Consider the following 16,024-nt stretch of genomic DNA (forward strand, 5'->3'; position numbering starts at 1 on the left):
ATGGACTTTGCACTTATATCCGGTCATCACACTTTTGACACATCTTGAAAAAGTTCAGAAAAGTCGTTGGTGCTTTATATAACATCGTGGAAATGAATCTATTAACTTGATAGTTTTATAACATAATTGAAGATTAGGACCTTTTTATTGGTTTGCAAAAGAATCATAATGACATCAAACTACTAATTCTCAACTCCTGTTTTCAACGATTTTCGAGTCATGTTTATCACGTAATGAATTATTTCGAGTTTGAAGTGAAGTTGGATTTTCAGCTCACTGCACAAAGCATTCGGTTCAGACTTCACGGAGTCTGGTTGACATTAGTAGGACTAACACTAGTAGGGTATAAAATAGTGTCAAAAAAGCTTGATCGCGCAGGATCATCAACTTTGTTTACCGTATATTCATACCTCGTTGATCTTATTTCTAAACCGACATATTTGCTAAGAGGTTACGATTGACCACTCTTCTTACCTTCTGACACCGAATTGTGGATTTGTACAAACATGTGGACTTGACGAATTACCAAATGAACCATGAGGACGTGCAGAATTCAACAGTTAAATATTGTGGTTACAGAGATTGGCACTCAAGAGGAATGAAATCGGTTTTTATCGCAATAAACGAATCAACTTTTTCAATTCTCATCTTGACGGTTTATTCATGTCCATATTTTGTACATAAAAATGGCAATAAGGAAATTTATTCATTGCTTTCATAATTCCTGTTTATACATTTGCTCAAGTCACCTTAACACACTTTTTTGCGCATTCTTTATCAAAAGTTTTTTATTCATTCAATTTTTATGTTCACATTATTTTGTCCTCGATCAACGCTGTCAGACATCTTTTGAATATTATTTTTAGGTTTTTGCAGTATCGTTTTTAAATATTTAATAACAATGTAGTCTCTGTGATTGGCAAACGCAAATAACTCTAATGTGGTAAAAGGCCTAGTACATATGGTGTTGAATATGTACATAGTAATCATCGCTTGTCTGCACAAAAAATTCGAGCCAAGCAATTAGAAATGGCAATATCTGTTCAGTCTGATGCATCAACCCCAATGGACGATTGGAAAATAAGACAATCGAAATTCGAAATTCAAAGTAGTCGTTTCAGGAATCCAAACCGACCAAAGGCGTCTCAATAAAGAATGGAAAAGAATGAAATGATGAGCTAAATTGGTTGCTTGGCTTTAGGTTAATAGCGGCGGGAAACCACGAAGCCGATCGCATTTTCTCGCATTATGGCCAACCCCTGTCAATCATATTCATGATATGGGAACTTAACAGCGGTCTCGTTCGACAATCTTTCGTTCATTTCAAAGCATTTGTTTGTACATGCTCTGATACGTACGTCCGATATTGGCCGACAAACACTTTTTTGATATTTTTCATTTGATATTCTTCATATTCTCCAATGTTATTGTAGGGCTAAGACCATAAACGCACTGCTAGAGTTGCACACAAACCATTGTTCTTTGCATCAATGTCTAGGAGACTACATTAAGCAACGCTAGTATCTTACACAATGGTGAGCTGTTACATGACAAATTTTGTTGCATGAAAATGAATATAAAATCAAGGACACTTTTCAGTGCATAAAAGAATGATTCTGATCCCTTTCACACATTCCCAAAAATTTAGTATTTCATGGTCTGCATTCAATCAAGCATAATTAATTCAGCCTGAGAAAAAAAAACATTGTTTTTGTCTTGCACAATCAACTACCGTAAGAATCAACAAACTCTTAATGCAGGTAAGGAGGAAGGAAATCAATCACCCTTTGGATCACTCCAAATGTAATGACAAGCAGATAAGCAAATCCCATAGCATACCTTACGCATCGGTGGGAAATGGCTTTTCATTAGATGGTCGATGGTCTGTGTATAAGCTTTGTGTGAAGAAGGAGGTGGTCGTTGAATAAGCAGTTTTTTTTGTGATAACGGATTATCAAGGGACAATCATAATTCGAAACTTATAAATGCAAAAGATTTGCAACCTTATTCTTGGTTGACTAGTTGATACATGATTATTTTCCAACCAGTGCAGAGATGTAAATACAGATTAATGAAATGCAGTTTCCAGTAGTGGCGTCTGGTTTCCATTGCATGGTGGAGAGTAAAAACAGGTTTAAAGCCGCTTGTCGTAAAAGAACCCCTCTGGCATATTCGTCAAAACACATTAACCTCGTGATTACCGTTTTCTAAATAAGTGCACCAACCCATCTCATTAAAATCGAGTTCAGCTCTACGGTTTACTAACTTCGAAACCAAGATTCGAAGAGGCCCTTAAAACTTTCAAAAAATCTGTTGTGCCCCAATCTCAGGTTCAAGTTAGTGCCTTGGATGGGTTGGAGTCATATTCGCTTATCCAACATGGTCTCCATTGCAAAGCGATAACTAATAGATGAAAGTTGCAAAAAATAAACAAGAATTCAAATTGTTAGTGTATAGAATACAATATTAGCTTACACTTAATAGAGAAAAGCAGTTTGAGCAAAATCAAGCAACATATATCAATGAATATGTGTCTCACTTTCACATCCTATTTTCAACACAATTTAAGATTTAGTCTAATGACTTCCAGACGTTCATCAACGTCAGACAGCCCAACAAAATGGTATTAGGCACAATAGACTACTAAAAGACTAAAAAAATACTGCTCGTTCCATGCCATGAACGCAATTTCTTTTCCGAACACTATGTGACATGGGTCACTAATTATACATAGCATTTTGATAGCATTAGCCAAAAATAACACAAACGCATTATAATTCAATAAAGAGGAATCGGGCCAATCGGGCCTCCATTTGGTAGAGGCTAGCTCACAACGCGCCCTCTGAAGTGCAGAACATAATCCGTATTTCGTGTAGCCTAGGAAGCCTATAGTTCTTAGAAGCATTAATTTTTTTTGCCTAAAATCAATTTTAGGGTCAGAATCAGTTCCGAAAACCATCTCAAGTGATGCATCAACTTTTTCCACTTTTAAGGTCATCAACCTATACATTCCATAACCCAAATGGTATAAGGGAGACTGATGAGATTTGGTCTAGATCTTTGGATGATGCATTTCTTGGCGAATCTCACCGGAGTTAAGGTCACCAGTTTGACAAGAATTTCATTGCCGTTTTGCCAACACAATGAAGTAAAGACTTCACTTCCAAGGAATTTCAGTGCAATACGTCAATAAGAGCTGGAATAGTTTGAGAAGTCCGATAACAACCAGACGGGTTGGGTTGAGGTAAATTCAATCGTCAAATGGAACAAAATAGGCGATGAAGGGCAATAAATGATAGGTTTTTGGTTATTAGCCTTGCTTTCTACTGAGTTGCCGCGAAATCGCATCCGGCTTTTCGGGCGCATTTCTCCCTTATTTGGTTTTCCTCAAAATGGCGTTGTTATAACGATTCAGAGGCCCAAAATTACTTGCTCCTTTTTAAAAACCCAAACGCGGTCTTTTTCTTTTCTTTTTTTCTCATAACAGGAGAAGGTTTTGGTTTTTGGAGCAGTCTTCCAAGAAATTGCCGAAACCCGTAACCTTGAATCGTTTTTTTCTTGAAATGTACTTTGATTATGATTAGTCTAACATTGAGTTTGGGTATTCATTTGAAATGTACTCTGATTTGTATTGAATAGAGAAGATCAGAGCCAAATCTTGTGCCTACTATTAGCGGCATTAACGTTGTTTGTGGCTCTGAATCTTCTTATATTCCCCTTGAGAAGTGAAGGAGAAAACAAACAGATGACGTCATTCTATGAAACAAAATCACGAAAAACATGACCAGCCAACCTCCACCGTGCATTGACTGAATTTGGCATTATTTCTATTTGCCGGCTTGTTTAAGCAAACAGTATTCTGATATTTAGCCCAGATATTAGAAGGTACAGAAGTACACCAAAAATGATATTATTTCAGTTTTGAGGCACAACTCACTTGATCGTTAAGAATTTAATGGGATCAAGGTTAGAGTTGGCTGCGATGGTTGCCTAATTTCTCTCACCACAAAATGCCCAAAATCAGGATGCCGGACTACATTTTTCCTTGAATATCCTTTCCTTCACTTGCCTAATATGCATCCTCTAGAGTTCGTATCCCCTCATTAAGACACGTTCGGATCTAAATTTGCCAAACTCTTTTTAGAGAAGGCACTACATGCAATTTTTGAGGAGAACGATGCTTTTCGGTACTCTCTCGGCTAACAACCTTTAATGCGTCTTAGTTCTCCACTTTTTGAATCGAAAACAAATTGGATAGCAATTCATTTCCTAGTGATATAACAATGGTGTCTTCAAACGCTTTTACTAAAATATCAAGAAGCAACACCATTCGAAGTCTCTTCAATTCCAGGGAACCAAGCAACTTAACCTCTTTGAACCTAAAAATCGAAACGAAAATGCAATTCAAGTCCAGCCAGATTCATATTTCTACTTGATCAAATATTTGAGCTATTCCGTTCGCCTGGGAAGCAATCAAACCTCCCAGAATCAGTGTTTCGATCTGGTTTGTGAGCCAAAATGCTCATGACTCGATTTGAACCAAAGCCATGCATGCTTTGCCACTCATATCAAGAGTAATTCGACAATCCCTGATCCAAGAGCCAGCTCTACTGGCCAAGCGGTTAGTCGAGTTTCCTCACACGAGAAATGTATTCACCTTTTCCACTTGAGCTCCCCTCATTACGTGTTTTGACGGATTTCTCCCGTGTTCTTTATTATACGCCCTCCGAGTTTTACGGCAATTCCAAGACTGACAGTCTTATCAAAAAGACTCGGTTCTTGGCGAGCCACCACCAACGCAATTCACTGTTCTTCTTCACATGAAAACTGAACAAATAAGCTCAAATTTTATGCGAAGTTCCTTTCTATGATGGCATGTTGATAAGGGGAGGGGAAACTGTCGTTTATAGAACAAGCGAAACGCTTGGCTGATCAGGTCACAAACTCTCATTCATGGGATTCCTTTGAAAGTGACTTATTAAATCATGGTTTATGGAAAGAGGAAAAGAATGAAGACCCCGAAATAAGAGTCATGGTGTTTTTCTGAATAAAATTGGTAGCCAAACTAGGTTTTGGTATAAGTCGGGGAGAAATAAGGACTAATTGGTCGCGATGAATTCCACGAAGTCTATCTTTAATTGATTAAGAGCGCTAAAGCTCAATAACGAAAATGGACGAATAAATGGGGAAAAACTTTTTTTAATAACACTTTTTGGACTTCCCTTTGACGACAAAATTCCGGGTCGTCATGAATTCTTATGCAGACGACATGAGCAAATAGATCAGATGAATGTGTGTGGTTTATGATTGATATCAAAGACCTGAATATTTCATCCTTGGATATTTTCAATATCATACAAATAACAACGAACAATTTTTAAAATTGTGTGATACTCAACTTAATTCCATATACCTCGTCACAATCTATTCTAAAAGATCGCTTGGCTCAAATGGGTTGACATAAATGCATCTTTTAAATTGGTTTTCCTCAATTCCCAAGTTTTTGAAACAAGCTTGGATTAAGCCATTATCATTGTTGCCATTTCATCGTTTAGGACCCAAATTCTTCATAATAAAAAAGAACGACTATTGCAATCAAGATTTCAATTGGTCCGAAACGAAAAACTAGACATGAACTCAGGGCCCGTCATACAACTACTGTTATTTGTGAAAGAGAAATTGAGATTCAAATCATAAAAGACACAGCTTTTAATAGCGTAAAATACATTCATTTTAAGGATGAATTTAAAAACGATATAAATTGCATACGTTCATATTTTTGCACTACGTACGTGTACATGATCAATTTTAAAATAAAGGGCACGTTAAAGCACCTAAAATTGAAAATGACGTGAAATTTTTTTGAATTATGAGTTTGATCCGACAAGGGACATTTGGCATAGAAATTGAGCTTCAAATCCTTTAAGCTATGGTTTTCAACAGAGCAAAAACACACATTTTAAGTATGACTTTAAAACGAAAAACATTGTATACCGTACTTAGCTTGACTATGAAGGTGCATGGCCAATTTCAAAACAAAGGAAGGTTACCATTCTCTTGGCTCGTTTACGTACCTAACTAAGATTGAGGATGGGGTGGTGTTCTTTCCATTCTTTTGAATTATGACTTTAAGCAAACTAGGAACATTTCTCAAAGGCTCTTGTTAGACTTGTCGAAACGAATAAGAGGCTGAAAATGGGCAAATATGGGAATTCAAAACATAAAAATGACAAGATCTTGTACACGGGTATTAACTCTGGTTATCTATCCCTTGACTCTGAAATTTCAGAGACTGGGCAAATCTTGAATGAATTAGAGTCTAAAAGGATCAAGATCGTTTCAGCTTCAAGATAGTGCGACTCAATTTTGGTCCGAAAAGTTGAAAGACATCAGTTCCATCGATTTACAATATAAGTCTACTTTCAACGTAGCACCTGTCAAAGATAGTGCGCCCGTGTGCTATCTTCTCAAATCGAATAGAAGACCTGATTCTGAAGATTCTTTGGCATGCCTTTCTAAGCAACTGATAATTGAATCTGTCTCCCTTCATTCTCTTTCAATTCTAGCTTGTTGGTATCGGTCTCATCTCGTTGAGCGTGCAACAATCCAAGGAAGCCCGAGATATGATCACCGAAAATTTTGTCGCTCCACTTTTGGATCATTTTGAGAAAACAAATTTCAAGGCCAATTCATCGTTCGACAAACAGCGACCATTTAAGCTCGTCGATGATGCTTCCACAAAATGGAAATTTTTCAATTTCAATCTAAACAATTGGGAAGAGGACCAGGCCTTGCAATTGAAGGAGACATTTTCCGATCCTTATTTCATGTAAGTCTACCCAAAATATTTATTTTAGCCCGGCCAGGTGACCAGATGCCAAACATAGCTTGAAATGTTGATCTTTAAGTGCACTAGTAGCTCCGTAATGTCAGCTTAATACGAATATTTGAAAAGATGGTTCATAGCCGTTCATGTTGAGGACAACTGGACTGATGAAGAGACCCCAGATGTTTCCTCCAATCTCCATATTCCATGGGGACACATTGGTCTTCCCAAGTGAAGGGATCGGAATCTAGTTAAAGAAACCTTCAGACGGCACTTTCGTCTGTTGACCGATGCCCCTTATGTGGAACGAACCACGTAATGGTCCCCGGATTGATTAGCTCCATCAGGAAAACGGTCCCCCTTCCCCTCTCCAGTCTTGTATTCACAAGTGGTCTGATTCGATAATTACCTCTCTTGCAGACGTCTTGACAACGGAAAACAATGTTTTCGACCAGGAACCGACCTTTCCGTCCTAACAAACGCCACTTTCTTCTCTGAACTAAGCCCCTTTGGTTCCAGTAAACCAAAGTGTCCATGCCTCAAGGGCTATTTCGGAAAGGATTGCGGTATCCCCGAAGCAGCGTGGTTTGGCCATTTCAAAGATCACCCCAAAGCCAGAAGTGCTTTGCGACCTCGCTCGCGGCCCCGAAGAATTATTCATGGCGTGCCAGTGAATCATGAATTTGACTTCCTCGAGGCTAGGATCCGCTCTTTGTCCGAGGTGGTGGATGTGTTTGTGATTCAAGAATCCAACTTCACCACTTTTGGCGCGTTCAAGGAGGTCGCGTTTTTACACAAGCTTCAGCAAGGGTGGCTGCGAGAGTTTCAGGAAAAGGTCATCTACTCGTATCTTCCGTATTTTAGAGAGAAAGGCAGGGAAAGTGGATGGTATGCGGATGCGTTTATTCGTATGTATTTGAGCAAGAAAGCCTTGCCTATGATCAAGGGTAAACGAGACGATGACCTATTCTTGCTCTTGGATGCTGATGAGTTGCCCAATCCCGAAATTCTTCTCTTCTTAAAGCTGTATGACGGATATACTGAACCCATAAAGTTCGGTTTGCGGTGGAATGTGTTCGGTTTCTATTGGCTCAAATCCGAAGATCCCAGTTTCCTGGACAGACTCTGGCCCAACATGCGGGCTAAAAGTGAACGGTTGCTTGTTCTTACTGTGATTTGCACATTGGGCATGATGAAAGAAGTCTTCAAGGACAACGCTATGCTCCTACGTCGAAATGTCTATGAGGAACCTGAATTGGCGGCCAGGCAAAAAAAATACGCACAATCGAGTCATGGGGTCCGAGAATGGACGGCGGGAACTGTTGGTCATTATGCGGGCTTTCATTGCTCGTGGTGTTACTCCCCCGAGGGGATTCGAACCAAGTTATTGTCAGCTCAGAAACACGATAGCCCTCGGTGGGGGGATTATCCGGAAAAGACAAATGTGACATATATTGCCGGCTTAATCAGGTCTGGTGCGTGGTTTGACGGGACAAAAACATTCATTTCGGTCCCCGAAAACAAAACAGATGAACATTATGCGCCAAAATACATCTTGGATCATTCCGATACTTTTCACAATTTACTGGAGAGACCCAAAAGTGAATAGAGACTCAGAGAATAAAAGACTTACTCATATGCGGGTCAAGACAAGAAAATCGAGGACAGTTCGAGCTCTTTATTTCCCAATGAACCGAAATTCATTCAGTAACCAATTGAGCCTTGAAGGTCAAACATTGGTAATGACATTGAATCTTGGACTGCGCTGATAACAGTCTTTGACTTCAGATTGAATGTGGATCTGATATATTCGATGTCTCAAGATTCATATTGCTGTGACTAATAAAAGCACGGAAGACAGTTTCTTCTCAACAAAGTACGTTTTCTGAGATGTACATTCAGATATCCTCGCAAATATTTCGTGGTTCGGCAGATATTACGTTTATCAGAATGTTTGTTTGCAACCTTCATAAGGAATTACATCGTTCGTGATATGTTAAAAAATGCAAAAAAATACCGATTAATTGCACCAAGCTTCACCCTTATTGATACCGGTAAGACTTTGCGCAATCTCTGGGTAAATTGCATCCATATGAATTGTGTGATGTGCACATTTAGGTCTCTCATAATTGATGGAAAATGCTCTGGAATTGAATAGTAACAATGTGAGATTACTTGCCCCCTTTCATTCTATATTTTCAGAATAATTAGATGTTTTTGAATCGTGCCAAATAAATTGATTTGAGAAATATGCGGACTCTGTATTTTCTGGTCACAGTAATAATGGTACAAGATAGATTATCTAGTAACGAACATCTTGAAAAGATCAGATCAGTTTTGCGAAATGTCAGATATTGGTATTATTTGGGTACAAATACGCTTTGAAAATTTGTGCATACGTTCAAATCGACAAGATAAATAAGTCAGCATTATAAATATAGAGTTTGATTTCTGGCAACAATGTAGGGGCAGCCGGATCATGGGATCGTTTCTTCTTCTGATATTTTCATGAGAATTTGACACCTAATCCAAGGTGTTCGTGGTTGTTCATTTTTGAGCATTTTACTAAGTTACATTTGAGTTTCGGTACGGGCTTGGTTCTTGCGTGAATGTCCGGGTTTTCCATCCAAATTTGAAGATGAGAATGAGGGAGGTGGGGTGTCAGTTCGACGTCTCTTGGCTTCCTCCACAAAACCCGCATATTTAGGCACCAATGTCAGGTCTTTGATCGGTATCGAGAGATTATCGTATTTCAATAATGAGCTAATTTGGACGTGACGTCCCGTGAGTGGGTTACTCGAGTGCTCCGATAGACTTTGGGCGTTTCGGAGGATCCTGGGTGGATCACAGTCCATACAGATGTATCCATGACGAATGTCCAGGGGACGGCCAACTTCCGAATGGACCCCCGAGCCGGATGAAAAAGCACCATTGACCGTCTCGGGCAAACTGAGAACAAAATCCGGCGAGGGTGGGGGCGGCTTACTCTTCCGAGCCACCATGGGCGGAGCTTGGCCATTCGCCATGTGAGATGGACCTAGATGGCCTCGGCCATTTTGACCTAAGACTCGGGGCCGACCCCGGCGAGCCGTACCCTTGGATGGTCTCCGGGCGTTCTTTGCTGGAGCCTTGGAATTGCTTTGAGTGAACACCAGATCAAAATTAGCGGGAAGAGTGCTGGTTTCAGTTGGGGGAGAGGGAAGGCTTGGAACCGTCGCCAAGGACGAACTCGAGCTCATTCGAGAGGGTTGCTTGTCTTTTGAGGGTCGAGAATGAGACGACTGGGGCTTGGCTTTCGGAGGGGTCGGTTCCAATTTTATGAGAGCCCCTTTAATATCCTGACTGGTTAGGGTCCGGTTGGACGGCGTTAACTCATCCGAAGGGAGACGGCCTTCGTGAATCCGTTGAAGGCATTCTTCGAGAGGATCTGTATATTGAGTATCTTGACTTACTCTTATCTCAGGTTTGATTGGTGGGGGCGTGGATGGTGTCTTTGAAATAACTTGTGGGATTTTACTTGTCTTTTGAACGGGCACAATCTCCAATTTCGGGGTGCTCACCGGCGTCACAACCGTCGTGGATTCAGTCACCTGAACAATGGGAACCATAGGAGTTGAAGCACTGGTTAAAATGGGCAAATTGGGCACTGAACTGAAACTGGAGCTTGACGAAACCAGCACGGGCTGGAACGCATTCTGGCTCACACTTGGTTCACTGATTTTGGGCCCTTTGAGTTGATCGCAGTGCCGCGAAATCACGCAAAAAGGACACCAAAACAAGGACGGTCCTTGACCACCCACTTGACAATTGTGGCGATAGAACTCGCAGGGGGACTGGAAGTCTTGGTTGCAGCCCTTGCAAATCAACGTGCCTTGTTCTTGGAGCGAATGATGATCCCGATGGATGGCGTACCCAATTTGGTTCTTGACTTTTGTTCCACACAACTCACATTCCATCAGTCGAGGATTCAAGCCGTGATTGGTGAGCAGGAGATTGGTCAAATCCAAGTTCGTGTTCGGGTTGTGTCCACCTTGAGCCTTGTTTTGCTCAAACACCCCATTCAAACAAGCACCCGAGGATCGGATGTGAACCACTAGACCTGAGAAGTAAGCAAACCCTTTGGCACAAATTGGGCACTTGAGGATCTGTGTCTTCTCCTCCTGCGTGAGTAGACTGTAGATCCTGAAGGTGTCGAATCTACCTCCTCCCAAGGCAGAAGACTGGAGGTGGCCTTCAGCGAATCGCTTGAGCAAAGATTTCGGATCCAGATTCCGGATGCACACGTGCCGATAGAATGCGTGAGGAGCGCGAAATAGGAAACCACAGAACTGGCACGGGAAGAGGTCTCCCATGGCGGGTCTGTGTTGGTCCCGATGGATGCAATAGAGCATGGGTCCTTTGACCACGGATAAGCAAGAATCACACTGGAACATTTGCTCCGACGACAAACCACATCGCTGAGCCATGAGCTCAAAGAATGCCGGGTAGAAAGCTTGTTTCGTGTCCTGCCGTGTTCCGAGCACATGTTGTAAGCACTTATTGCTTAATATAAAATGGAAGAGATTCTCAATCGAGTATTTGAACTTTAGCGGACAATTTTGACACGATATGCATAAGGAAGACTGTTCAGGGGTGAGGCCTGCGTATTGGCGTGACACGTTTTGAACGTCTGCAGACACTCTCATCGAGTCTTGGACTGCATTGGTGGTTAACGTGGGTGCGGCCGTGGTGGTGGCCATAACCTGAGGCGTACTTGCTCGAACCACCGAATGATAAGGCGGGGGATTTGTGGTGGGAATGCTTTGCTGGGGCATTCGATATACAGGAGGTGGATGGGGAGGCGTTTGCTTCTTGGCCAGGGACTCCAGAGGAACAGGTTGGGCTTTTGAGAGAAGGGCAGTTATGGAGCTCGGCGTCATCATGGGCGTACTCAAAGACGTAGGTGTAGTGGGGGTGGTCGGGGTGGACGATGTAAGCGATCCAACTGTCACATGACTTGTCTGTTCCCGTGATTGGAGTTGCGGTTGCTGCGAGGTGAGTGGGGATGGTTGAACTTGTGGAGGGAGGGAAGGACGCACAGGAGTCGCTTGCCGAGGTTTGGGTGGATTCCTCAACATTTGAGAAAGGATCCCTTGGGAAGCTACCGGATGAGGAGACGATGGAGGGGCCATCACGGGCGAGGCAGCTACGGGAGTGGCTGGAGAACCGGTATGGACAGAGACTGCCTTTTCCGACACTAGAGGCGTGGTTCGACTACTTTGATGTGACAACGTGCCCTCACTGTCTCCACCTGAGGCGTGAAGCGTGATGGTTCCACTTTGGAAATGCAAGGTTTCCGAAGATGACGCGGCTAACAAAGAGGGTGAGCCTAAAGAGCCAGCAGGGCCGTGTCCATTCGTGAGCACTGAAGGACGACTCAAGCCGTGTAAGATCTGGAAATCCTCTTGAGAGGCCACGCTTGGATTCTCGGTTTCGGTCAGTTGGATCACGTTTGTGATCCATGGCAAATTATACGACCGCTTAAAGAACAACAAGATCCTTTGAAGCGCAGTCACTTGAGTGAAGAACACCTTGCCCGCTTTGATCCCTTGAATGGCTTGCGATGCGGACCCGGGTTTCGGAGCCAGAACCCGTCGGTCCTGGAAGATCAACGTCACTTGGTCATGCGATGCTCGGTTGGGATCGATCTTCGAGTAGAGGCAATTGACAACCGGAGAATTTTGCACTGAGATCACCAGGGAATAATCTGGATCCGGACCGGGGGTGAAGTAGCAGCCTTGGTCAAACACGTGAATCACATATTGCTTCACGCCCGAATCTGCCGGTGAGGCGTTCACATTACATCGAAAACACCCAAACAACACGAGCTTGTCATGCTTGGGGGCCGGTGGATTGGCCGTTGGGGCGGTGGTCATCACATGTGACGGCGATTGAGTCGTTAGGTAGTCGTTCAACATGGACGGCTGGGTCCCTGGATCTTGGGTACTTACCAAAAGGGCCATGGACCCACTGTTAACGGACGTGGACGGAACGGCGTAAGTGGGACCCAGGACCACGTCGCCAGCCGCCGAGGAAGACAACAACGGGTCACTGTGCTCGTGAGTGAGAACGGATTGAAAGCCATCGGGATAACTCTCCGAGGTGGACGGGCCCCCATGGCCTAATTCGAAACCCCCACTTAGATCCGGTTCCACGGAGCGGTAGAACAGGTTCGAGGGATCGATGGCGGCCAGGGATATGGAGGGTGGGGAGCACGGGGGCGGGGAGGGCGAGTCCGAAAAGTGCAAGGGCGGGCTTTCATTGGAGCGGTGCGAGTACTGATCCGGACTCAAAATGTTCAAATTGGGGTTGTGAGTGGTCACGGGGGGTCCGTGATGGGCCACGCCGCCCGTTCCATGGCGTTTGTTGTTTAACAACGTGAGCAGGGCCATGTTTTTGATTTTGTCGCTGAGCTGCGGCTCGGCCGTGGTCATGATGGGATGAGACAAGCCATGGAGGGCGGAGGGCGCGCCACCAAAGGCCAGACTATCCTGAAAGGCCAAGGTCGACGACGAAGACGACGAGGAGCACGAGGTGGCCGAGAACTCCCCATCGCCCATGGCTCAAACAGATCTGAAAACAATCGAACCAAACACATTCACTTCAGGTGAGACAGGACCGCCAGGACCGCAGGCAGAACTGACGCTTTATTAACTCTAGGGAATCATTTTCGGGTTTTTACATGTCGCCAAAGCTGCCAGAAGAAGGTTATATTCTTAAGCTACCAAAAGCAAACAAAAAACATCTATGATGAAATTAAGTTGGCTCGGACCTTTCAGCTTTCATTACCCAAGCATCCGGTGCTGTTTTCGCTCTCTATTAAGGCAAAGAATGAGTGAACCGACTCGGCTCATTTAGCCTCCACTCTATTGGAACATTTCGTTGCATTGTCCCAATCCCACATTTCATGAATCAACTTCAAAGGTGAAAACCACAGCTTCTCGCCCATCAAAATGAATTGATCTGGACCCCATCACCCAATCCAGTCAGTTTCCGCTAGCCACACCTCCCACAATCTACGGCCACCCCATCCCATCCCGGCCCAATCCTCTTCGCCACACCCTCTCATGTCTTTTTCTGGCCGGGGGGTGGGTCCCACGATCTTCTATTAGATTCAAGGCCATGACCTTGGACCCAGTGGTGGGATCCACTTCATCCTCCTGAGGGTTAGCCCTCAGGCTCCCAATCGGCCATGGGGCCCCACCCGGCAATCCACGAGCCCTCTGGGCCACCTTACCTCAATGACGGATTTGTCCTGGGCATTATTATCTCTCGGGGGACTCGATCACAACGCAACCTTTGAAGAGAGAAAGAAGGAAGGAAGACAGACAGGTTGACTTCCTTCACTTCTTCACAATGACAGTCTATATCAGGGTGGCCGAAAAGACACGACGAAGAGTGGCGAAACATCAGTAGGAAGACAGTGCTTTCTGGGAAAAAGCCATGCTTGTAATCGAGGAATGTGAATAATTGATCCATGGATCTCTATTATAGATTATTTAGGTTGAATGGGGGTCTTAGGTGATGAAGTGGAGTCATGATGGTCGCTTAGGCAAGTAATCATGGTATGGCGCTTAACGACCGATAAGATACCGATCAAAGAATGCTGGCTATAGTTGTCACTTGGCACCAAATAGGTATTTCGACCGGATTATAACACGTTTACTTGGGATTTGGAGGACTAAGGGTGGATTTGACCAGGTTTATTCATTTGCCATTGAGTCACCTTGGCGGGTTGACCTGGTTGTAAACACGCCAGATCAGCCAGAGCAAAATTGCTATGAAATCGAGACGAATGACCTGACGGGCGGGATAGTGAGAAGTTTGGACTAAGCTGAAAATAAGATGAAATTCTAGAATGAGGGTACAGCTAACTTTAAATTTTCTCGGTATTTCAACCCAGAGGTAAACATGGCAGACACGAGACAGGCCGGATTTTTTCCAGGCTGAAAGGGCCGATGGGGTCTAGTCACTATTAAAGACACAAGAAAGTTTAAAGAGACACTCACGCCAACGGGGTACAACTTGAAAGTGACGTGTTGTAATTGATTTTGTTCTTTTGGAGGATTTTTTTTTTTGTATTTTCTTTTTGTTTGGTTTTTCACGGTTTAATGAACGAACACCCATGAATTTTATTCTTCCACGTATGCCGTGCTACGTTTTTAGTTTTTTTTATTGTTTACAATGATTTGATATTTGATTAGCGACTGTAAAACGCTTTTGAAATGTCTACAACGATTCGAGTCGTTCTATGATTGAGTTATCCATGGTGATGAAAGACTCGATTCATTTTCGTATGACTCGAGCCGCAATGAGTCATAAAATGGGACTAGAGATATAGGACTCAATTTATGTTAATTTACTATTGTTTATAAATTACAAATGCTATTCAAAAGAACCATGAGTAAAGAACAATATAGGCTGTGGAAGGAAATAAAGAAAAAAACACGCATAATAATGAGGAAAGGGGGAAGAACACTCCACCGCAAAGCGACATCATATCAAATATTTAGTATTTGTCACTTGGTTCGATTCTATTTTCTTGATGTCAACCAACTTCATACTTGTGAGTTCCAATTTTTTGGACCAAACATGAAGTATTGAAAAGGAGACTTTAAATTTTGACTTTCTTCTTCAACTCTTTGACATGTGGGCGTCCCAAAATTTAAACTGTACCTAAAATTAGCATTCTTATATTTGGCATACTCTACAAGAAACCAAGGCGTATTATAACCCATTCTTTTATAACTGATTCTAGTTTAAAACAAACTGTAAGATAAATAGTACGACTGATCATAAGCGGCAATTTATCTAAAAGAGCACACATCTTGGGATTTGTTCTGACACCAGAAAAAAAATACAAAAACCGTGTGCTGAGTTTGTCAAGACTCCAATCAGGCAAGCACCTTATCAAAACAGAGTAAAAAAGAGCTTCGTCACCAATCAGCCCTTTGGTGTGCGTTCTGAACAAAATGAACTTTGGAAAACAAAACCTTTCACTCTTGGTGATACCTATAAGCAGGTCATTAGTAACGAAATTACAAGTAACGAAATTGCAGTAATTCGTTCCTTTTTCGTTGAAGGAACAGTTATTCCATTACAGTTTCCAGAATGGCCTTTAATTTTTCGTTTATCTCGTGACAATTGTGAAAACTTAAG

General features: G+C 42.7%; 2 protein-coding genes across 2 annotated transcripts in view; one reads left to right on the forward strand and one right to left on the reverse strand.

Annotated features, from left to right (window-relative positions):
- LOC131887355 (beta-1,4-mannosyl-glycoprotein 4-beta-N-acetylglucosaminyltransferase-like) overlaps positions 1–9,018 on the forward strand; it is a 13,901-nt gene extending 4,883 nt beyond the window's left edge. Inside the window, exons 2-3 of the mRNA XM_059235940.1 lie at positions 6,567–6,829; positions 7,247–9,018. Coding sequence (XP_059091923.1) covers positions 6,567–6,829; positions 7,247–8,435 — 1,452 coding nt within the window. The 3' untranslated portion in view covers positions 8,436–9,018. The remainder of the gene's footprint in view (positions 1–6,566; positions 6,830–7,246) is intronic.
- Positions 9,019–9,066: 48 nt separating this feature from the next.
- Positions 9,067–14,249, reverse strand: LOC131887350 (uncharacterized). The gene is made up of 2 exons (XM_059235936.1): positions 14,103–14,249; positions 9,067–13,438 (listed from the first exon to the last, which is right to left on the reverse strand). Exon 2 carries the CDS (start codon positions 13,423–13,425, stop codon positions 9,397–9,399), a length of 4,029 nt encoding a protein of 1,342 aa, XP_059091919.1. The 5' UTR covers positions 13,426–13,438; positions 14,103–14,249; the 3' UTR covers positions 9,067–9,396.
- Positions 14,250–16,024: the final 1,775 nt, after the last annotated feature.

This window comes from Tigriopus californicus, chromosome 9, assembly GCF_007210705.1.
Source record: "Tigriopus californicus strain San Diego chromosome 9, Tcal_SD_v2.1, whole genome shotgun sequence".
NCBI lineage: Eukaryota > Metazoa > Arthropoda > Copepoda > Harpacticoida > Harpacticidae > Tigriopus > Tigriopus californicus.

Excerpts from the sequence above, each read along its gene's own strand:
- LOC131887350 (XM_059235936.1), bottom strand. The coding sequence starts at position 13,425 with ATGGGCGATGGGGAGTTCTCGGCCACCTCGTGCTCCTCGTCGTCTTCG.